The sequence below is a fragment of the Amphibalanus amphitrite genome, unplaced genomic scaffold, assembly GCF_019059575.1.
Source record: "Amphibalanus amphitrite isolate SeventyFive unplaced genomic scaffold, NRLGWU_Aamphi_draft 000193F_arrow, whole genome shotgun sequence".
Taxonomy (NCBI): Eukaryota; Metazoa; Arthropoda; class Thecostraca; order Balanomorpha; family Balanidae; genus Amphibalanus; species Amphibalanus amphitrite.
Window position 1 is genome coordinate 651,904 of NW_024881688.1, and position 24,658 is coordinate 676,561.

The 24,658-nt window shown below is 52.8% G+C and overlaps 1 protein-coding gene and 1 long non-coding RNA gene across 3 annotated transcripts in view; one reads left to right on the top strand and one right to left on the bottom strand.

Moving 5' to 3' along the window:
- LOC122384578 overlaps nucleotides 1–6,494 on the top strand; it is a 29,014-nt gene extending 22,520 nt beyond the window's left edge. The window contains exons 16-21 of the mRNA XM_043372119.1: nucleotides 156–375; nucleotides 630–902; nucleotides 1,130–1,470; nucleotides 2,996–3,080; nucleotides 3,519–3,740; nucleotides 6,062–6,494. Coding sequence (XP_043228054.1) covers nucleotides 156–375; nucleotides 630–902; nucleotides 1,130–1,470; nucleotides 2,996–3,080; nucleotides 3,519–3,740; nucleotides 6,062–6,259 — 1,339 coding nt within the window. The 3' untranslated portion in view covers nucleotides 6,260–6,494. The remainder of the gene's footprint in view (nucleotides 1–155; nucleotides 376–629; nucleotides 903–1,129; nucleotides 1,471–2,995; nucleotides 3,081–3,518; nucleotides 3,741–6,061) is intronic.
- A 1,612-nt stretch (nucleotides 6,495–8,106) lies between these two features.
- Nucleotides 8,107–24,658, bottom strand: part of LOC122384583 — a 39,487-nt gene continuing 22,935 nt past the window's right edge. The window contains exon 4 of one of the 2 annotated variants that reach the window (XR_006257062.1): nucleotides 8,107–9,566. This is a non-coding gene — a long non-coding RNA (uncharacterized LOC122384583). The remainder of the gene's footprint in view (nucleotides 9,567–24,658) is intronic. The other variant, XR_006257063.1, reaches the window with a different exon arrangement.

Consider the following 24,658-nt stretch of genomic DNA (forward strand, 5'->3'; position numbering starts at 1 on the left):
AAGAATAATTGATTTCTAGGAAGTTGTGTATATGCAGTCAATTTGGCGTCAGATTATGTCATCACCAGTGAACATACCAGCCGGTCAGTCCCTGCCCGCCGAAATATTCTTCTTCTGCCTATTAGTAACCGCCCCCCCCCCCTCCAACTCGCCAGGGCGCTGGACTGGGACCGCGTCCGTAACGCGCCGGCAGTGGGCCAGTTAGGCCTGGAGATTGACCGGCCGGGCTCCACGTCTCCCCGTCCCGGCTCACCGGCCGGTGACACCGCCTCTCCGACCTTGCCGAGACGCAACTCTGCGGGTCAGCTGGCCTTCGAGGACAGCCACCCGGAGACGTACTGCACCGTCAACACCGGACTCATGGACGGCGTCAAGGTAGGGCGCGTTAGCTCAGGGTGAGGTCAGGGTTGGAGCAGATCAGCACCAGTTTCTGTTGCGCTATATGCGACCCAAGCTGATGACTTACAGGCTGGTGTTAGTCCCTTTGTGCGTACCGTGTCAGTAATTTTCGTGGGAATTATATATTTGGTAGAGATCTCACGTTCATAACACTAAATCCTTTCACTGAGGTAGTTTTAAGTCCTATCCAGGGTGACGACATCGCTGACCCCTCTCCCCTATCCCGGCAGGCACGTCTGATGGCCCGGAAGCGCGGGCCAGCTCATCTGATCGTCCCCCGTCGACCCATTAACGTGCGCGGCCAGCGGGCGGGTCCGGAGGCGCCGTTGGGCCCGCTGACGACCGTTCAGGAGACGCCGCACGAGCCGGCGGCGGCGGCGGGCGGCCGCCGGTCGCGGTTCGTCATTAGGCGGGTGGAGGAGAGCGCCGCCGCCACCTCTGAGGCCGAGAAGGAGCCGCTGATGGCGCCCGAGATACAGGTCAACGGAGCGGGAGAGGGGCAGGTCAGTGCGGAGGAGCGGGAGAGAGACGGTGGCTTTGGAACCGATGTGAGCAGCGTCATATTTGAGATTTTTACGTTGCAAGTTCATGATGTTCTTTTAGATGTGACGCTTCACGCTCTGGATGCGAATGTCCATATGACGACTTGTTTTTCACCAGATTATCGATGCGAAGCATTTCTTCGGTCCGTTGGATGCTGATAACTGACATTACACCATGTCCTCCGCAGAAATGTAACGGCTCGGCCGGGGACGCAGACGACAGCGCCATCTCCAGCGGCGATGTGACTACAGCGACACCGTCAGATGGCAGCAGGGGTCACCGGCGCTCGGCCTCGGACGCGCTCCTCCAGAGCAGCACCCACCCTGACGGCACGCCGCGGCGCAAGGCCAGCGACCCAAACGACGTGTACGACTCGCTGGTCTCCAACTGCTCGCGGGCCAGCCGGCTGAGGGACGGCATCGCCAAGATGCTGCCCAAACGCTCCGGGAACCTGAACCTGGAGGAGCGGAAGCAGAACGCCCAGCAGCGGCTGAACCGCCAGTTCAGCCTGTCCGACCTGCACCAGGGGTGAGTCATTGTGCTGGAGAGGGTGTTGGGATCGTACTTAAAGCAATGACACAATCACACATTTGACAGCTGAGCGATGCTAAATGGAATATGCAAGAAGCATGAGGTGCACCAAGACATTATTATACACCATTTATAGCAGTTAGTGATCTCGTACTTATGCCTTAGTATTCATTCAGTACTTCTCGACATTTTTTTTCGTCATCGTTCGTTATTAAGTAATCTTCCCTTCACATTTACCGCCGTTGTGGATACGGTCGACGCACACCTCACGAATGTATGGCGATCCAGGAACCCCAGCGCCCCCGCCGACCCCCCGGCTCTAACGGCCGGTCGGCGGGTCACCCTGAGGCGACAATGGAGGTCACTGCGACTGCGCGGTGACCCTGACCACCACGTCAGGTCAGCTGTTAGAGTCTAAGGAGAGAGGTTGCGCTCGGGAGCACATTCGTATCGCCCTGCCGTCCTTCAGTGACAGGGAACGGAGCAGGACACTAACACCCTCGGAGCGTCCCCGGCGGAGATATCATTTTTTTGTGGTTTTTGTTTGTTTAGTGTGACTTGTGACAGAAAAGTCCCGGTCAGTTTGGTCTGGACTGGTTGTCGCCACCTGCGAACCCTTACCTCCTAACCCGTGTGCATTTGTTGAGTTTTTGTGTGCGTGGCACGGCGTGATTGGTCTGCGTTGGTTTTCACTCCTAAGACGATCTGATTTGTGTGGTTTGATGATGTCCGCATGTCAATGGATGTTCTAATGTTGACGCCATCGGCGCAGCACTGTGTCCCCATCCCATCTCCTCGTTGGGAGCACACATAATTTTCAGTTTCTCTCACATGACCGCCGTATATTCTCAAATTCCTTCTTACTTACACCATGGATTTCAGGTATCGTGCCATGGTTCCCTCCCCTTCCCAACACCGTAGCAATCGGATTTATTTGACTTCGAAAAAGTATGCGTCTCGCGAAGGAAGATGTACATACCTGCCTTCTGCACGTAACACGTTGGACATCGACGCTACTGTACGGGTAGCGATGAATGCCTTATAGCATGATTTGCAACTTTGTGTGTTTGCTTTAAATACGCGGATCGGTGAGTTCCTGACTTCGCCGCTTGATACGGTGAATCTGAAGGCACCTCACCGTTGTGTGTGATTAACGTGGTGTCGCACTAAAATTACACCTGTGCTATCCTGCCCATCGCGACGGATACTGCGTTTGGCCGCCGTGCGCTCGGCACCGAATCTTATTTCGGGAGGGGGAGGGGGGCAAGTTTCTAATAGATACTTCTGCCGTCATTGATTCAAAGCGACCAATTTAGATGTTCGGGTAAATGTAAGTCAAAGCCGTTATTGTTGAAGATCGGAGCCGTAGCCAAGCTGTTCCAGCTTTCACAGCTCAGCATTTTTCCAAACATCATTTCATTCAAATATCATTTTCTAATATCATTTCGGTCATAACACCTACCCTTTTGACTGCATTGCTCTCGCTGTGTTCTGATGTTTCTCGTTGTTTTTTTTTTTACAGAGAGGGCGACACTATGAACATGACGCAGTTCTTCCAACGAACCCTGGACAGGACGTCCAACATCTTCAGCGGCATGAAGAGCACGGTAAGGAAGGATGTCATTTCGGCGTCTGTGGGAATGGCAAATCTAATGTTGTCTTAACTGTTTGATGGAGGTGCCGGAAGAAAAGTTTTAGGGTGTTTCTGACGCACAACCTATAAAGATATATGACCTTTGGAAAGTAGAACTGGAAGTACCGGTTTGAATAGGTGCAGCAAGTGCCCATGCGAAACAAGACAGAGCCCCCTCCCTCTGACCTCCCCGCCCTCCCCCGCTCAGGAGCCCAGTGAGACCGAGGTGCGTCTGCGGCCGGTCCCGTCCCCCTGACCTCTCCCCTCCCTCAATAGGAGCCCAGTGAGACCGAGGTGCGTCTGCGGCGGTCACTGTCCCCCTGACCTCCCCCTCCCCCGGTCAGGAGCCCAGTGAGACGGAGGTGCGTCTGCGGCGGGTCCCGTCCCCCTGACCTCCCCCTCCCCCGCTCAGGAGCCCAGTGAGACCGAGGTGCGTCTGCGGCGGGCCTGGCGGCGGCGCCAGCTGAACCGCGAGGTTGAGCTGCGCGAGGTGATCGAGATCGACCCGTTCCCGCTGGCCGTCAACGTGGACACGCCACTGGTGCAGATACACAAGATGTTCGCCATGCTGTGCGCCAACCGGATGTACGTGATGGACCGGCGCCGGCTGGTCGGCTGTCTGACCCTGCAGAGGGTGAGTACGGGGGAGGGAGAAGAGAGGGAGGATGGAAAGGGGAGAACATGGTCGGCTGGCTCACCCTTCAGGGGGTGAGGCTGGAGGAGACGGGGAAATTTAGCTATGAAACCACTCTGCCTTTTGTAGCTCAACTCAGCAATAGCTCTTTTGTAGCTATTGTAGGAATTCTCGGCCTGTTGTTCGTTTTCCTGCCCTGTGCGGTGTCCACACTGGCGGTCCCAGGGGGGGGGGGGCCACGGGGGCCATGGCCCCCCCTTTGGTGCTGAAAGGTGGGGCCATACTATCTTTTGGCCCCACCTTTCAGATCGAGCAAAAGTCCTAGAAAAGCTTTTCGTATGTTTCATTTTCTTTCTTGCGCCATCAAAGGACGTAAATTTCACTCATGAGTGGGCTCAGTTTCGCATTCTGTCAATTTGGCGGTCAGCGTCGCTGGCACCGGTTCACGAGTATGGCCGGATCTTATATGGAATATCAGCGTGGGTTTACTTGAGGCTCTCGTAGGCCCAGCAATGGCTGGCATGAGACCCTCTTCGGCAGTGGTGGGTGGGCCCTGCTAAAGGAGATTGGCTCTAAGACACTTAAGTAAGACCTCATGGGTTGGTGCTGTGCACCTCAGAAGCCCGGTGGTGACGCCGTATGCCGGCTTGGTTTCTTAAGGATTAGCGTGGGAACTCCGGGGCCTGCATAGAGTTTGCATGAGCTAGTATGTAATCTCAGAGGCATGTGTGTAATGTGTACACAGTGGCGGTCGCGGGGGGGGGGGGGGCATCAGGGCCATGCCCCCCCCCCAAAGGTCAATAAAGGGGGCCATCAAATCATCTGCCCCCCCCTCAAACAACCAATGGGCCCCCATATAGGTGTATGGGGCCCTGGTAATTATTCGATCGTCACGAGGCTCAAAAAACCCACATCCAGCTATTAATATAGCTCCCACACCGGTCTTTGAGCGTCCTACACTGACCTCTGAGGGAACTTCAGTGGCGGTCAAGCGCCCACGTTGACCGCTAAGAGCCTACATCAACCTCTGAGACCCCACATCTGGCCTATGAGGTTCCCTAACCGGCCTCAGGGGTCCCAACCGGCGTCTGAGGGTCTCACACCGGTCTCTGGTGGCCTTATTTCTGTCTGTGGTGTCCCAAGACGAACCTTTAGGTGCCAATGAGGGCCCCGCACTGGCTGCTGAAGACCCGGTGCCGGCCTCTAAGGGCCTGCATTGGCCTCTGAGGAGGGCCCATCTTGGCCTTTGAGGGCCCTCTGCTGGCCTCTGGGGTCCAACGACGGCTCATGCCGGTCTTTTAGGGCCCCACGCTGACCTCTGAGGGCCCATGTTGGCCTGTAATGACCCACATTAGCCTCTGAGAGCCCAACTCGGTCACTGATTGTCTCAAACTACTGGCCTTTATAGTTTGCAGGCCCTGTACTGGTCTCTGAGGGCCCTAAACTGGCCTCTACGTGAAAACATACATGGGTGGGTTTCTGAAGATCAGAGGGCTCACGTAGTCTCCGGCACAGCCTTACGTTGGTCCTGATCGAGATTACTTTACGTCCTGATGATCCCGCGCAGATTCCCTCATATTTCGACGTCGGGACCCCATGAGCCGGTGTGGGTCCTGGGGCTGGCAGAGACTGATGAAGTCCTTAGGGCTCAGGGCCAGTCTTTTTAGCAGTAGGACTAGGCAGGTTGAGTGAGCCCCAATAGAGCCGTTGCGAAGCCCCGCAGGAGTCGCGCGCGGCCCTCAGATGCCAATTTTGAAAGCTCGGAACCTGTAGGGGGTCTCCAGAGGTCGGTGTACCTACTCTCTCCCGCCGCCACATAACTAGGTATGTTACCTATATGGGTAAATGTCATAGTCTGAAAATGCTCTCTGGGTTTCACATGCTTGTTCAAAGCAAGAGGTATCTGTACTTTTCCGAATTGTTTTATAGTGGTAAGGTCATGAATCCGCGTGCCTGACCTTCCAGCATACCTATGCTACACCGATCCGTCGTCATGGTGCAGTGGCCCGACCGGTGGAAGCACCGTGGGACGGGAAATGGAACTGGTGATTTTGCCTTAAATTGAGCTTAAAGATTTCACGCAAGAATCAGATGGATGAAGCATAAGTAATGCCAACTGCATGGCACCTCGTGGACGTAAAAAATTAGCCGATCACCCCCCCCCCCCCCTCCCGGTGACGGACAAATGTTATGTCCCGCGAGTGTGACTTTGGCCCCCCCTTTTGCTAGCGGCTGCGACCGCCAGTGGGTGTCCATGGCCGCTGTTTGTCAGCCCGCCTTCCCGGTCCCTCCACTGACCTGTCCTCCCTTTCCCCTCACAGCTCTCGGAGTTCATCACGCGGGGCTGTGTGGATCAGCCGCCGGCGCCGCCCGCAGCCGAGCCGGACAAACACCCACCAACCGTGGCCAGACGGGACTCGCAGGACACCCTAGACGATGTCGACGAGGGGGTGTACGACACAATCACAGAGCCGCCCGGACCGCTGCCCACTGCGGCAGCAGCGACATCTGCCGTCTGAGCCGGGTACTTCGAGTTACAACCGCCGCCGATAGGTTCCCATGAATCGAGGGTTTTTAGGTTTTTAGCAAGTGTTGTTTCAAATGTTTCATGCATCTTTTTTAGAGAGTTGAGACGGGTGGTTTGCATCAAGCCATTCGCAGGTCGTTGGCTTTTTATAACTTATGAATACGAACAAAGTGACTGACGATGGTTTTGCTATAGTTGACTTAATAAAGAAAACCTTTTTATATAAAGTGTTTTTCGTCAAATATTGTATCGGTCACCTCCAACTAAAGGTAGTTCGATGTCCGGTTCGGTGAACAACGGACGCCAGTTGAACTCTTCCTGGGTAGCTTGTCATTCGACATGGACAACCTTAACCCTCGCGGGCCCGGGGGGGGGCGTTTTTCGCCCCCCTGGCGAATATTTGCGATAGCTCCCGAACGATTAGGGATAGGAAGGCGAAACTTTCAGTACCTTTTCTCCCATCCATTTGACATCTTCTGTAGTAAAAAATTTGGACCTAGCCCCCTTGATGACGTCACAAGGTCGATTTTTCTAAACCCCTGCACGGCAAACTTCGGCGTCACAGACGCGAACTTCAAATAGCTGCTAAAAATAGAGTTTTAGAGATAAAGACAAATTACGAAAACGGTTGTGTAGCGTTTGACCTAGAGAAAAATAGAAAAATAGTTTCGGTGACCTGAGGTCAGAGGTCAGGTCAACGACCCCGAAATGTGATTTTAGTTTTTCGCAAATAACTTCGACAAAAATGGTCCTAGAGCTACGGCAGTGGTACCATCGCATTCGCCTTGTCAAGCCGCGTCGAATGATATATATTTTATTTGGAAAAGGTCAAATTTTATGTTGACCTCATGTGACCTCGAATGACCTTTGGTTGACCTTGACACATGAAAGGTCGTTCATGGTGAATTTGTACCCGCTGATCACGAATCTGGCATCTATTTTCCTCTAAGCTTTCATTTAGAGCTTCCGGATGGCAAAATTGTCTTATTTATTATTACTAACTTGAATCAGTGAAATAGCCTCTAGCAAGGATACTCTTCTGTGACCTTGACCTTTGAGCAGCCTTGTATCGTAAGATGAACCACAAATAGGGAACTGATAAGCCTCAAAACATTTCAAAACATTTTGGAAGTTAGCACGCAAGATGTACGAAAAAGTGCAAAGTTTGAGGTCAATTTTGGGCGTGACCTTGACCTTGACCTTTGATTATGAGCACATTTTCGGAATCCTCAGATTCTCTTCTTTCGTTTGACACCCAATTTTGCCGGTTTGATGCATCCTGCCGTCCTCTAGAAGGCTTACTTTGAGATCACTACACATGTGCCGGTTTTTGCCTTTGACCTTGACCTCTGACCTTGAAAATTGACCTGAGGTCAAAAATTTTAGGTGCCCTAGAATCGTCTCGTAAGGACCTTTCGTTTGGTATCGCTTTTGTTTGCGTAGCTCCCTTATTTATGGAGTTAGACAGGGGGGGGCGAAAAACGCCCCCCCCCCGGGCTGCGGTGGTTGGGACTACCCCCCGGGCCCGGCCGGGTTAAACGCAGTAAGTCATATCTTTATATGATTTACCCTGCAATACGAGTATCGTCCAATGGACATCGCCAGTTACTGGAAGTAACGATATGGAAGGCGCCAACATTCATTGTCGTATCCAAGATACGCCCTATCACCGATGCGTAAGCGCACTGAAAACACGACCTGCAGACGATAAAATTGTCCAACCACAGCAGTGGACACTGGACCCATCGGTCCCCACCGCCGGCCCCCACCATCCTCTCCTCTCCTCTCCTCTCCTCTCCTCTCCTCTCCTCTCCTCTCCTCTCCTCTCCTCTCCTCTCCTCTCCCGGCGTCACGCATGACGGCGTGCAAAAGTGGCGCGCGCGGGACGGCGTGCGGCGCGGCTCCGTCAGCTGACGGCCGATTCAGGTCAGCGGGGCGGCGCTGACGCTCAGCGCTGACCGCCGCGAGGACACTCGTTGATCAGCGGAGCGCTGACGGCCCGCTGACAGCGGCTGGTTAGCTGATGAAATACGACGGCCGGCTGATGAGAAATGGTACGCGAATGGCGGATGTGTTTTGGAATATTCTGATAGGCGGTGATTAATTTGCGAAAACGGCTTATCATAAATCTTAGATCGTGTATCTCTATATTTAATTTGTCAACGCCCTCAATTTCAATTATTGATCCCAAGCTGTATTCCATGTGGTATTTATCGACATTTTGGCAGCATTTCGTTCCTATCGTTGATTGCCACGGTTCAGGTAGCTGCAAGCGCCAGTAACTGCCGACAACGTTGCCGGTGCCGCCGGCACTAGTGGGGTGCGGATAATTAGTTTTCAGGGAAAGTTACACCTTTCCACTGAAACTCAGGGGTAGGTCAGGGTGTGATAATGGCAATCCCACTATCGGCAGGTCAAAAGATAACGCTTGGCTAGCATCTTAGAGACCCAGCGACCCGGGCCTGTCACACTCCCTACCGCCGTACAGCGCGGGGATTTGTCAAACGCTCAATGGCACTGACACGCTCCATTTCTGCCGAGTGCCGGCAGAGTCGCGCATTTCTCCGGCGTTTCTGCCGCCTTTAGAACGTCTCCCAGCGAACGTAGCGCCGACAAATTGGACCAGGTCACACACGCCGGCGTACGTACATACCAGACGGGTGTCGGACCGTAAACTGAATCCCCCTAAGCGGGCCGTCTGCGAGGAGGTGCCACGTCTTGCTTTGTGTCCTCGTTCTCAGAAGAATGTCCCATATTCCATGGAGGAGATAGATCCGGGATAAGAAAGTCGCTTTTTCGATGTCAGACTTGCATAATCATGAAGCTTGTGATGACGTCTTCATATTACTCGACGATAAATCCGCATGCTCTTATTTACGCCATGCCTGCCGAATGACAAATCCATCTGCAAACACCTGCGTCACCTAACTGCAGGGTGCCTCGCAGGCCCTCGCTCAGCCGCTGGTGTGGGGTTATTACACCGCTATCTGGTGATCGCCGGCCGATCTCACGGCTCGGAGGTGTGCCGGTGCTACGGGCGGCGGCGCGGTACCGCCCACAACTCATCTGGGCGGGACGGACACCGGTTCACGGCGCCGGTATATCACGGCGCCGGCCCGTACAGAGCCAAATGGTACTCACGTCTGGAGCGAGGTGGTAGAGGCGCCGGAGAGCGGGTACGGACGGCTTTTGATGTCCGGGATACGACCGGCATTTGATCCGTTCATCCCCGGACACGCCTCGTCGGGGTCACATGGTGGCTGGATGGTCAAACCAGCTCACTGATCAGTTCAGGTGCTCTGCAACGACAAGAGAGGCGACTGTTAGTATGTGGCCTGAGTGATCATGCCTGTGGATCGGTGTAGGGGCCGGCAATATGACAATACAGCAAAGCTAACTGTCCCCAGGCCATCGGTAAGATTAACTGTTTATAGAGTTTGCACCATTTACTGAGGACAGAAAAACATCCAAAGTTCCAACAAATTGACACTGCGACGGCGACGCTCCTTTTCATGAGGTCCGAGACCACTGTATGCGGGGCGAATCGGACCGACGCTCTCCGGCAGGACCGTCCCCTATCCACGAGCTCTGGCCGTATGCAGATTGCAGGGCCTTTCCACGGGTTCCACGAGGTCCGTCCGTATGCAGGCCGGCCCGGCGCGGTCACGGCCCGGTTTCTCCGGTCGGAATGTGACCTTGTCGGTCAGTGGCCGGGGAAGGTCGGCGGCCGACCCGACCTGTCCGGAGCGGACGTACTCTGCAGGAGAGATTGAGAGCAGCTCCACCGCCGGAGGTCGCCGCCTCTGTGGGTCAGTCCGGCTGGCAACACTGCAGACCCGTGGCGTGTGTACTCGGTAGTGAGTCAGGCCACCGCACTGACGTGGGATGGGCTTCTCAACACCGCAGGTTCATGGGCACTCGCTGAGTCTGGCCACTCAACTGAGCTTCAACATTAAAAACATGTGCCAGTCTGTTTGTACGGATTGACATGGGCTGAGCTCAGGCAGACACTCACTGACCGACAGTCTATTGGGTTATTTGGATGTGTGGGATGCGCCAGCTGCACTGTGGGTGGGTGGAGTCAGGACTGGTCATCGGTGGGTGCAGTCGCTGACAGGGCGGTTATGGGGGCCATACTTCGGACTGAAACCAGCACTGCAGTTAGGTTGACGCACGTATGAGTGGGTGGTTAATCAAGGGGTATGAGTTGGCGTAATGCAAGGCTAACCGACGTGAAACATGGTTATTACGAGAAAAAGAGTCTCATGGTCGAATGAATGAAATAGAGAAGATTCCGCCTCATATCCCGTGACCCGTCGGACAATTGCCTCTGTTCTGTCGAGTGAATCTGGGCAGATGTCAGATGACGGTTTCAGCCTCATCTTGGCACACCGATATATGTGAAAAGTACGCGCCCGTGCGCGCCCCGTCCCGTAGTACGTGCACTACATACACCGTTTATGTCCGGAGCGAGGCGCCGCGTTTTTATGTCGGTCGCCGCACAGCCAGCGTTTTTGTCAGACACCAAAAACTGCTCCGGGAAACGCAAACACTTTCGCTGTCGTGTCCGTGTTTCTACATTCACACACCTGACCATGCGGTGGGCATTTAACCCTCGCCCGCACATGCCATTTTCCCATCCTAGAACGCACATGGGGGGGGGGTGGTTGCCACCCCCCCCCCCGCGCCATTTCGTTCCTGTTGGAGATAGAGCTTAGCAGTAAAGACCAAAAAGATTCTTTGGGAAGAGACGAATCCAATGATACCCAGTTTTACCTTCTCAGGTCAGTCATTGACCTTCCAGGTCAGGTCAAACTAAAAAATGTTGCTGTTTTGGGTCACCGTTGGATATCAAGTGCGCTGCTTATCAAATACCGAAGACGATGCTGTTTTCTGGTGCCAAGCCAGCTAGAACCTCTTTGTCACACTATCCGACCAGAACTTTGCTGCTGAGGTCATTTCAGGTCAAGTTAGGTAAAGGTCAATTATATGTGTTTGTATGTCTGTGTGTGTCTGTGTGTATACTGATGTGTGCACCGATTGTTTTTGGGTCCATATCACATGAAATCATGATCTGAGAAGCTTTTACCAAAAATGCAGTAAAAAAAACTTCACAAAAAGTAAATTCAGCTTGCCTAAAACGCAATTATCTTAGATGACCTAGGTTGACCTTGACCATAGACCTCTGTATACAGAGGTCTATGCCTTGACCCTGACCTTGACCCCTGTACATCGTCGAACAACATGTTCCATGATAGGTGGGAGGTAAGACTGGCAAAAAAGGCCGAAATCAGGGTGTCAAAAGCTCACAAGGCCCATGGCAAACGCAAGATGTTGAGAATTGGCCATTTGGGTCATGACATGACCTGAAAAACAAGGTCATATCTCCGAAACCAAAAATCACAGAAACTTGAAATTTTCAGTGGACATCAAGGAAGGATAGACGAGCAGCTATACGAAAAATCAGCCTTCTAGCTCTAAAAATGTTGAGTGCAGAGCAGAAAGACTGCCTGGGGGGGGTGGCAACCCCCCCCCCCATGTGCGGGCGAGGGTTAAAGGACCCGTCCGCACACGCGCGCTAGTGGCCGATTTTTCTCGGTCATTGAACTGATGTGATGATAACAAGATTATAGAGTAGCATCAGGCTTTGGAGTTTCATCCTGTGAATATTCCCACCAGTTCTGGGGCATATGAATGTTACATGGGAAGCCGAACCGATTATGGGCTGCCACGAAATCGCAGTTTTTAAAGACCGGTGTACAAAATAATTTAAAAAATAAACTCCAAAATAACGCTGATGTAGGTGATCGATCTTAAAGAATGCCGATTTAATGAAAGACGACCGGCAAGCCAACAAATAATCAGCATAATTTTGCCTGTGTCGGTTTTTGCTCGCGACAAACCCATGTTTTAAGAGTTAATTTATTGTTGATTAATCGTTTATTATTCAACAGCTTGTCTATCGATCGCAAAAATAACCAGGAATTGTCAGGACGAAAGCTCTCCTCATGCCTAGATTGCTGGCAACAAAACCAGCGTTTAAGCGCTCAATAAAAAAGCAAGTACGGGAACATTACAAAAACTTATAATACATAAAATACACTGCTACGGTACTTACCTACAGTGCGACACTAATAAGGTAGTCTTATTTCCCAGCAAACCACGGCAGCATGGTCGCGTCAGTTCCAGCTGAACCCATACACTCCTACACAGACCATAACATTTCTTCAGAGCAGCATGTAAGTACAGAAGACTATGTAGGTTCTCGCGTTTTGAATGCCAGAGCTGACAGCCCCCATTGTACGAGGGTGGTCCGACTGTACAGCCGCTCCGGCGCCGGGCACGCGACCGCCGCTCGGCCGTCCGGCTGGCCCCATTGCGGCCACTTTGCAGTCCATGCAGTCTGCCGTCCATCCGTGCCGGCCGTGAGCGGCGGTCACATTTAGGCCAGCTGGCCTCCCAGGGTGCCGGGGCGGTGGTGAGCGGTTCCACTGGGCCGCGTGACGTACCGTGTCACCGTGTCACTGGCCACGCTGTGACCGTGTCACTGTGTGACGGCCATGAGGCACTGACACGCCAGTCAGTCGTTTGTGGCAACCGCGATTTACTGCTCATATATCACAGGCCGGGCTAAATCGTTAGAGCATTAGTAGACACATCAGCAAAATATGAAAGTCACAAAAGGCGTGGCTGCCCCTTAGCACATGCTATCTACTCTCCTCATGCCATGTCACATGGCTTAGAAAATGCATTTCTTGGCAAGACATGGGTACATCAACATTAAATGCGTTTTTGTTGTTTTATTCGGTACACTTTGTGAGTATTGAGTATGCTGTTTTGAGCGATTGATCACCATAAGGAACCCATTGCGGCAAAAAAACTGTTGACTCTCGATATACCGTCTAAAAAGACGTCTCCTCGGATCATTTGAACCATGTCGGTCTGGATCAGCACATTGATTTTCCAGAACGAAGGAAAGTCGACAAAAAAATGTCCGACATCGGTTTCCTGGGAATGGCTATAAAGCCGCCGCGGGCGGACCGATTCAGTCACAGACGGACCGAATCGGGACCAATCGGCCGGCCGCGGCTCAAACTGTGACGGCGCGGTGGGAACCCGCCTTACGACTGGATGTCCTACAACAACTGGATCAGATGGCAGCTGTGCCCGGCCGTGGCGCCGCAACGACCAGCGACCCTATTTACGGGGTACGAACCGAATTGTCAGTAGAGCTTCCCGATCCGTTCAATAAACATCTCGGTGCGCGTTTGCATTTAGTATTGTTCCGATTATCCAACGATGTGAAGGGTAAGGGACGAGGGTAGGAATACCTATAGCGGAATGGCAGAGGTAGGAACGACGTAGGGTGCAAGAGTAAGAGTATATATAGGGTGCGGAAGGGTTCAGCAGACGAAATACGGTATTACAATGTAGCACAATAAAAGCTGCCCACAATTACGACAGCGATAACTTTAGTACAATGCTCAAACCACGCCAATATATTACGCAAGAGGCCAAAACACAAGATGCTGTTCATGTTCCGCTTTTTACTATGAGCACAAACCGAAACCATCACCTCACCCTTCATGACCACCGTCTCACAGCTTTCTCCGCTGGCAAATCGAACCCAAAACGTCCTGGTCAAACCGCGGGCTGTTAGCTCAGCCCGGCACACGCAGAACGTCTGTAAAACCCGGCTCATCACGCCGCAGCGCGGTCTACCATCAGGTGACGGTGAAAGGCGAGAGTGGCGAACGCGGCGCGCTCGTGACGATCACCCGGCGCGGCTCTTACGTCTGTGGTCGGGTTCTTGGCGTCCCCCGGGTCAGGAAATTGGCGGCGGCGACCCCCGGGGTGGGAAGGGAGAGGGGAGCGCAAACCGGTGGTGGTGGAGCGGTAATGTCGTCAGCTCGTGCAGCTCTCTCCCTCTCTCCCCCCCCCTCTCTCTCTCTCTCTCTCTCTCTCTCTCTCTCTCTCTCTCTCTCTCTCCCACCGTACGTGACGAACGGCCACCAGCAACAGTTGACAGCGGTGCTGTTGTCAGGAGCGGCTATCGATTCTCTCTCCCAGACGAAATCGAGCACTGTCATCTAATAGAGCCACTCTCCCCGCCACTCCAGCATTGTTAGGATGGCTGTTGATCGCTTAGACGGTCATCCCACCAGTCGTGCATCAATTTCACGGCGATGTTTGCGGGTAATATCTTGCCGTGACGGTGACAAAGTGGCCACTGTCGCTGGTCACAGCTGCTATAGAATAATGCGAGAAACGCATCCTCATTGGCTGGCTTGAGCTCTGCACTCTGCAGCCTTCACAGTAAACTGATCGTGAGTCCGTTGCGTTTTTGTGCGTAGCTGTAGTCTCCAAAAGATCCAATGCTTGTTCGCAATTTTTGGTGCTACATTTCTATGCGTTTCTGCAGTCTCCACCGTATGGTGCTGCTGTCGTGTGTTGTGCTGCAGTCTCACACCTGGCACTGATAGCCCGACTGCAGAGTAGCTCAGTCGGCTGCGCGGCTGATAAATTGCACTGTTTCACGGCACTGGCTGGCCATCCGTAAAACTGTGTCAGCAGCACGTGTCAACGCCGTGTGCCGGCCCGTCGGATATGACGTCACTGGCGACATCCCCGCTGAGCGAAGGGCCGGGCGCTGTCCTCAGCCTGTGGACAGCTCGCAGCGGGCGACACCCACTGAGACAACAGCGCCTCAGGCTCAAAGGACGACAGACAGGAATAGCCACCAGCCACCTCCCGCGGCTGAGCATTCGACTAACGGACAGACCGACAGCGGACACACAGACACACATACTGACTGAGGGCGACTGCTATGTCCGGCACCGGAACTGACGCTGCCGGCGGCCCGCGGCGGCCCTGGCGCGGGAACTGGAGCAGTCGGGCCGGTCCCACGCAGCGGCACCGCTCGGCGGGAGTTCAGCCGGCAGTGCGGAGTGCGGACACACCCGGTGGGGAGGAACACGTAGGGGGAATCGAGGAATGGCGCAACACCCGGCGAGGAGGAAGCGCAGCTGGAAGAATGGTAAAGCAACCAAAGAAAGGTGCAGCGAAACAACCAGAGGCTAACGGCAGAGTAATCAGGAATAAGAATGAACGAGTCAAATGAAACCAAAGAACATCAAGTCGCACCTACATCGCACTTCGGTGCCCCTAAACGTCCACCGTTTATTTCAGGCCGGCACAGCACTACAGCAGAAGCTGCTCTAAACCATCGACACTAAAGGGCTGAAGGCTCCGTCCTAACTTCTAGCGCCGACTCAGTGCTCCGACCGGGTCGGGCTGCCCACGTCCGGGCCGTGCCGGTCTGATTTGCCCGCTAACTCGGCCGTCATCGGCGGGCGGCGGACTAATGGTCCGATACGGACCGGCGCCGCTCCGTTTCACCCGTCCCCACTGAGCTTTGAGAGGAGCTATAATCATCTATCCTTCTCCCTGCTCGCTGCTCTGCTCTCCCCTCCTTTCATCTTCCCGTGGCATATACTCTCTTCTCCTTCCTTCTTCTCATCTCTCCTCCGCTTTTCTATCATGTCCCTTCTATCCGCTCCTATCAGTTTATCTCCTCTCCTTCCCTGTCCTTGCCTCCCGTCTTCCTGTCCTATTATTGCCTCCCGTCTCCTCTCTCCTCCGCCTCCGTCTCCGTCGTTCTCCACGCGTCCGTCGCTGTCGGCGCCGCGGACCGTTGGCGCCCGCCGCCGGCCGTGTGCGGTGTCGGAGCTCGGCGAACCAGGCCAGCGCCCGCCGCCTTCTCACGGAAGGTCACGGCGCAGAGCGGACACGCGCTGGAACGGGGCGAGCCGCCAGGGGGGACGTGAACACGTGCCATATTCAACAGCCCCGGACAATAGCGGCCACCTGAGAGCGAGCCGTCTGCCTGTCGGGCAGTCAAATCTACTGCTGACGGACTGTGCATCGCTAATCTTTACTGGCTCTCATCCAACGCTCACCAAACGGAGTTTATTTACAGTTCAGCATCCACGATTACGCCAACCGTCAACCGTCCGCAATCCACCGTACACAATCCACCTTCGTATAGAATCATTTACCGTCTACCGGCGCACGCAGTCCTCGCTAACCACACGTCCACCCCCTCCCTCCCGCAATGGGCGGTCGGCGTCCTGGGAACCCAGCGGTCCGCAAGCTCTGTGTGTGTCTGTGTGGACACAGTATGACAGAGAGCACTCCTGAGACGCTGCTATGGTGACACGCGAACAGAGGCACAGCGGGACCGGCGAGAGACGCAGCGCGGTCGGCGAGAGACGCAGAGGCTCTTCATCAGTCCACACAATGGCACCGGCACACGTAAATGGGCCCGCGGGAACACACTGCGACACGGTGCAGATTGGGAAACGTAACTGATGGTGGCGGTTTTGGGATGGTGAGTTTGGGCGTGTTGGTGTTATGGTCGAAGTATGCCGTGGGCATGCTGGAGATATCAGATAGCTTATTTTGGGTTAATGAGTGTTCATCGATGCCTTAAGTTTGCACTTCATTATGTTTAATGACTGATTCAAATATGGTATTGCAGGAAATTTGAAATACGATCTGCTATGAGCAAGTTTTGAGTCACTAATCGGTCAATTCATTATGCATGACCAGAAGCAAATCAAATAACGGCCCGGCCACAGATGATGGCCTTTGAGTTCCTCCTTTCAGATTTTCACAGTCCATATTGTTAGGCCACCTGACTCTGAAGCACTGGAGTACTAGAGCTCTGGAGCTCTGAAGTCCTGGAGTTCTGGGGTTCGCGAGGTCACCAGGTTCCGGAGTCGGATGTCCCGCTGAGTCGTCGACCGCGTCGACCGGGCGCCGCAGCCCATCGCTCACACCGGCCGAAGCGGGAGGCGCCGACGAACAGGAGAAATCAAATTACGCTCACCTCGGCTCCGAGGTGGCTGACATGCTCACACTGCCATCCGGCAGGGCCCGAATTTATCTAGCGATTAACGGATGCTAATCAAAGCATCCTGCGCTTGCAGAACGTTTTTTATGTTATTTAACTTACCTATGTATGTAAGTGGCTGGCAAACCAGTGTGGTTACACGTTGGTAGGGGAAAATTTAAATAGGACTGTGTTCAGCTATGGCAGTTACATTTGCGGATTGTTTAATGTTATTAAACCTCAGCGACAGCCGACAGCCCCGCCGACGACCGGGCGTGTCGGCGGCGGTCGGCAGGGCGCCGGTCGTGTCAGGCCTGTTGACTCGGCCGCCGCCGCTCCTGACCGCCGCTTCTGACCGCCGTCTCACCGCTGACCCACTGAGGTGTAGCGGTACCGCCTGACCTTGTGACTACCCCGGGTCGGGCAGGCGCGCCGGCCGGCCGGGGCCTCCACAGGTGCGCCGGGACGCGCCGGGACGGCTGGAACGGAGAGCCAACGAGTGCCAATTATTCATTCAGACGCACCGACGTGTTGGCACATTTGCATGTGCGTATGCAAATGAACAAGGGATGCGATTGAGGGCGTTAAAGAACGTGTTGGGATGGCAGATCAAGATAAGATTTAAGTGAATGTTTTCATCCTAATTGAGAGGCGGAGGTAGGTAACCATGAAGCGGAAGCCGGCAAGAAATAGTTGGATGCAATTCGAGGAAAACACGAGATAACTGCTGCGCACAGGTTACGCTAGAGAGATGCCAGAAAATCGAGAGAAAGTGGCGCCGTTAAAAAGATGCGCTTCAGCGAAGCTGCAAATTACCGTTACTGTGGCGAAGGATTGGCGAACTCCTACTGGCAACCCGAAAGAAAATGTGTAGCATCTTTGAATCAGATATCTGGCATACTTGAAATAAGTTCGACCTCCATCTCACATAACAAAACAAGGACGCCGGCATTCAGCGAAGCGTTGTCATCGTCATAAACCTCAAGAAAGGTGCGAAAGGTGTAGCGTTACAGCGCTGACTGAAGTCGACCATGAGCCACTACTAACCTCTGTCCTCGTCGGCGGTCGGGCTGACCTATCAGTATCTCTTGTCGAATTTATGTGTGTCTTCAGCAACACATTGCCTATTCTATCCCTACTACAATATCTGTCCACCATCTTGTCATTCACCCGTATCCTGTCCGCCTGTAAGTACTATGTCCTGCTAGCTCATCTCTCTCGGCCCAGTCCTGTCTGATCCACCTTTCTCGGCCCTGTCCTGTCTGATCCATCTCTCTCGGTCCTGTCCTGCTAGCTCATCCCTCTCGGCCCTGTCCTGTCTCCGAAGGAGGCCGGCGCGCCGCCCGCCCGCCGGAGCTTCATTCGGGCCAACAGGACATGGCCATAAACCCGGCGCCGTCCCGCCGTCCCTCCGCTGTCGTCCAGGTGTCAGACCGGACACGGCGGGCCCGAGGGAGTCCGCCGCCTCTCCGCATCAGTGCGGGACACACTGCCCCACTCAGAGCCGACATTATAGCTCTGAAAGGCGCCGGCATTGTGTTACAGTCAGGCCAGAATGACTGAGAGGCCACCCTCGGCACCTGCCGATACCGGAGACGACACAGGCACGTGGCGCGCGGTAAATTGATACTGAGGAATCTGAGACACGTACGGGAGATTCCCGGCACGGCGACCTGCGACCCCGACGAACAACCGACGGCCGACGAAGGATCGGGTGTCTGCTGTCTGGGGGATCAGGTAACACATGAGTTATTTGATCGATAGGGGCTGGTAATCTACACTAACAAAGATGTGTGGATATCGGTGTGAGCTTGAATACCTAATTAATACCAGCCCTAACGAGTAACAATGGCCCGTTTACGCTCAAACAAATAAAGTGTTAAAGCCAAATAAATAAATGTCTTTTTCAATCATGATTCATGAGCGTTAGTTTGTTCCTTTGTTCTGCGCTACGAACAGGAGACATCGTGGAGCTCAAATGAATGACGAGAAACTTAGCCGACTATGCAAAAAGTCTCGAGCCCTATTCGAAATCGCAGCATGCTTCATCAGTTTTAGTCTCGAGAGTCGTTGATTTTAGGACAAAGCCCTCGTAAAGCATGTGGGTCACACGCGCCGGTAAGGCGAGCCCCAGCCAGGGCATATTTTAAGGATTTTTCACTGCGTCCCAAAGGTGGCATAGGGCACATGCTTTGATCGGAAAGGGCACATTGCAAGCGGAATAGTATATAATGCAAGTGAGATAATGTACAGATACATTGTGTACTGTGCTGGTGGAGGGGCACTGCAAGCGGGATATTGGGAGCGGGCTGTGATTGCTTTTGGCCAGTCCCGAAATTCGCCCAGTCGTAGTGCGTTCTTTATCCGCATTCAAAGGGCGGACCGGCGATTTAAAATGACATTTACATTGTTGTTAGTCACTCGTTTTCCTGAACGGCGTTGGGCGTGTTTGACCTCCCTTGACGCACCAAATTGTAGGTACCTATGCTTAGAGAATAAATATGAATATGCACATGATTAAAATGTGATACATACGTCTCTTCATGCGTTTTTCACCCTTATCAATTGATTCAAAATAGAGGTTGACGTGTGAAACATGGCCAATTTGCATTGAAGATACTATGTGTTTGAAATAATTAGGTGACGTAAGGTCAAACAGTACCCACCTAAGTTGTGACAAAAAATCATCGGATTTTAAAGCTACATAAAAAATCCATCATAGATTAATGCTTTGGATGAACGGATGCTTTGGATGCTTCGGATTTCGCTTCCTTACTGCCTATCATGTAATATAACCCAAACTTTTCCCAATGGAAGTTCCTTTGTTTAATTATTATGCCCAGAAATGTGTCGATTTTGTGCCATTTCCGGGCGCTTTGGGGGGGGGGGGAGCATGGCCCCGTGGCTTCCTCTATATCCTCCTATGGCCAGACGGCTATGACGGCCCTGATCTGACCGTATGCCATCAAATGTCAAACTTCGCAATGATGCGATATTTTTTTTTCGGAAAACGTGCCGGTATCTCAAAAACTATGATAGCTAGGAGGGCGCAATCGATAGGAGAAAAGCAATCGATATATCTTGAACAGCTCTTTCGTCAATATTTCGTCAGGATTGAGTTCAGATCAACGGTTAAGGCTCCATAGCCAAAAACGGGTAAAATTACAATTTTTGTCAATATTGGTTTCATGAAAAGCTTTTGAACTAAAAAAAGGTAGAGAATTTTCGTTTGCACGATCGTTCTTCTCTCATTTTTACCTCGAAATGTCAAGGTCAGAACTTGAGCTCACATTACGGTCATTTCGTGACCAAGATAGATCATGTCGCATATCAGTCAATGCGTTTCGATGAGGTACCTCAAAACAATGATACAATCCACTGTGCATGCAAAAGCCCTGTAGGGCCGGATTTTGGGCCAGGCTCCGGGCCTGTGGGCTCCAACTTGACATCTCTAAACAGGACTTTAGGGAAGGGCAGGACACAGAGTCTGAGCCCTAAGGACAGGGCAGGCACAGGCCATGAAGCTAAGCTAAGACGGATACTTGAGGGCTGGGTAGGATGCAGGGTCCGAGGGCAAGGCAAGGCGCGGGTCTGAGGCTATCATTACACAAGGCCGGAGAGTAGTGCAAGACACAGGGCCTTAGAACACCTGATGATCAACACACCTGATGGCAGGGCAACACGCAGGATCTTAGATCAGGGCAAGAAATAGTACCTAAAGGTAGAGCAAGACATAAGACACAGGTATGACACAAGGCCCGAAACACCGCCCACGTCTTGTCATACCTTCGGGCCCCGAAGGTATGACAAGACGTGGGCAGTGTTTCACGGACGTCGGACGCTGCTATCAAATTCCGCGAGCTGACGTCATACTTGTGGTAGTGTTTGAGCAATGGGCCTGTTGATGTCTCCATGGAAACCCAATTTGACACGTGTAATAGCAGCGTGCTGCTATCACCGGTGAAACAGGGCCAGGGTATGGGGGCTGAGGGTAGGGCAAGGCTCAGGGCATAGAGGCAGAACAAAGCACGGGTTCTGAGGACAGGTAAGGGCACGGGGCATGAGGACGGGAAACGGCACGGGACCTGAGGGCGGGAGACACCACAGGGCCTGATGACAGGGCAGGGCACAGCGCCTGAGAGCGGGCATGGGACACGAGACCTTAGGGCAATGCAGAATACAGGGCTTGAGGGCAGAGTAGGACACAGGGTCTGATGGCATGGGACGGCACAAGGCCTGACGACAGGGCAGAGCACAGCAACTTAGGGCGAGGCCGGGCACGGGTCTGAGGGCGATACAACGCATAAGGCTTAATGGCAGAATAGGGCACAGGGTCTAAGGGCAGGGCAATGCACATGAGGCCTGGAAGCAGAACATGACAGGACAGGGCCTGAGGCAGGGCAAGGCATTAGGCTCGAGGATGGGCGCGGGGCCGGGGCATGAGGACATGGGAAGGCACAAGGCCTGATGGCAGGGCAGGGCACAGTACCTGAAGACAAGGCAGCGGCACGGGGTCTGATGGCAGGACAAGTGTACAAGGCTTGAGGGCAGAGAAGGGCAGGGGCCCCAAACTAGGGTAGGGCAGGGCACGGGGCCAAAAGACGGGAAGGCAGCGCATCAAATTTCCAGGCAGAATATATAAAGTATCGTGTTTGAGGGCAGGGCAGAGCGGGGCACAGGGCCTGAAGAAAGGCCAGGGCAAGGTAAAAGACCTAAGGACAGGGCACTGGGCAGGGCACATATCCTAGGGGTATAGTAGGGAAGAACATAATAAGGTGTATGACCAAGGGTAGGGCAGGGCACAAGGACTGGAGAGGGCATGTATGTGCTTAGGTACATAGTAAATCAGGGCACAAAGCAATCGGAAAGCCAACATCTTTTACACAGTAAAAGACCGAGGCATGTTACTTATTTTTGCTCGCACTTTTCGGCTGAAACCGTGGCATTTCAGTGTGGGACGCAGTGGTCCAAATTTCGCGAGGGCTACGTCCCAAAGGCAGGGGGCTGCGTCCCAAAATGGGACGCAGTCAGTATGTTAAAATATGCCCTGGCCCCAGCAGAACTATTCATGGTATTCGGCCCTGGCGACGATCTCGGCGCGACTGAGCACACGGTCCCGAAGGCGCACAATTAACCCTCTCGGCGCCGGGGAGACGGGCGCTCCGTGTCTCCCGGGTCGTATTTCCGTGGTGCGGCCGTCCGCAGCACGCCGGGACCGCGGTGAGGCCCGTGTGTGTATGTAAGTACCGACAGAACATATCGGGACGGACCGGGCCGAGCCGCTGCCGACCGGCGGAGAGAGAGAGAGGTGATAGATGGATGGACCTGATGGGAATTCCGACTGAGAGTGCCGGCAAACGACCCTCCCAACGTACCGGCTGCCGCGGGCGAGCACGATATCTCCGTGGTTAAAAAAGGGATTTGTCGGAAATTAAAATGGTGTCTAAAATTGATGGCAAAGCTTGAGTGAAATTAACGAAAGACGAATCATCCCACTGTAGCCATTTGCATAACGGTTATTTTGCATTAATTCAGGCCTTATAAGCACATGCAAATTCAATTAAAGACACTAAACATGTCCAGAAGTATAAAAAACGCAACATGGATATACAAGAACAATGTTACACATTGCCGGGGACGATATTTTCTCCCCTAGTCCCGACTCAGACACGTGCTCGGAGCACGGTGTTCGTTTCTCCCCGTGCTCGGAGCACGGTGTTCGTTTCTCTCCGTGCTCGGCGGTGTCGGCAGGAGACTGGCGTGGGAGGCGGCGTCGGCCGACAGCCGCGATGACAGATGGCCTGGCCGACAGACCGGGACGGGTCGGGTCAGCGGGTCAGCCGGGCCGGCCTCCGACCCGACCCGACCCGGACCGACGACCCCCACAGGGTCTCTGAGCGGTCCTCAGGACCACAGACTGTTCTGGGACGGAGACAGGACCGGCCTCCGATCCGGCCTGGCCCGCCGACCCCTACAGGGTCATAGCGGTCCACAGGCCAAAGGACGGGAATCGACTGGGACCTGCCGGAGTCCTGTCTTAGGCAGAAAGGCAGAACTACTGAGGAAAGAGACAGTTCAAAACTCCTCGTGGCTTGTCCTTCGGTGGAGAAAAAAAAACATTTCACTCGTTTTAAAGTCATTTTTTCCCTGGAAATTAGTTATGTATGGTCACTTTTCGGATTATTCTCTGGGATAATAATATCTAACTCACAGTCCATATATTTCGGATGATATTGCTCACCCTTGGTCACTGGACAAAAATAAAAACAATTACATGTATGAAAAACCACACACCAAAATTATTCCCTAGACGGGTTACATTTTTCAAAACTATATCACTTGCCAAAAAACTGACACGGTCTTTTAGCTTGCATGTTCCTCTACATAACAAGTAGTGCAACCAATATTCTACATGTATACCTGTATAACTATGGATACCTACTACCTATACTTGTGTCTACAGAGATACATCGGACACAATAGATCAATTTGCACAACCGGGTGTATGTTTAGTTCCTATGGATGACATCTTATGCTCATGTCGACCTATTTCTAAGGGTGAAATCCCATATTGGACTAAGGCCAAATTTTCCTACATCTCGGTTCATGTATTGATCTTTTTCTTTTATTTCTATTGCTTCGCGCACGATTCTCTTTTTCCAGTTACTCTCACATGCCAAAGTTTTGCCTTCCATGGGGTGCATGTTTCTACCGCACTGCCTAGTGTGCTGAGCGGGTGCCGACTTTTGTACCCGCCCGTGCTCGATGTCTTTAGCATGCTCGTTGAGCCTGACATCTTTTGGGCGCCCTGTTTCTCCAATGTAAATTTCGCCACATTCACATTGCATTTCATATATCAAAAGGGTACGATATATGAAATGCAATGTGAATGTGGCGAAATTTACATTGGAGAAACAGGGCGCCCAAAAGATGTCAGGCTCAACGAGCATGCTAAAGACATCGAGCACGGGCGGGTACAAAAGTCGGCACCCGCTCGGCACACTAGGCAGTGCGGTAGAAACATGCACCCCATGGAAGGCAAAACTTTGGCATGTGAGAGTAACTGGAAAAAGAGAATCGTGCGCGAAGCAATAGAAATAAAAGAAAAAGATCCATACATGAACCGAGATGTAGGAAAATTTGGCCTTAGTCCAATATGGGATTTCACCCTTAGAAATAGGTCGACATGAGCATAAGATGTCATCCATAGGAACTAAACATACACCCGGTTGTGCAAATTGATCTATTGTGTCCGATGTATCTCTGTAGACACAAGTATAGGTAGTAGGTATCCATAGTTATACAGGTATACATGTAGAATATTGGTTGCACTACTTGTTATGTAGAGGAACATGCAAGCTAAAAGACCGTGTCAGTTTTTTGGCAAGTGATATATTTTTGAAAAATGTAACCCGTCTAGGGAATAATTTTGGTGTGTGGTTTTTCATACATGTAATTGTTTTTATTTTTGTCCAGTGACCAAGGGTGAGCAATATC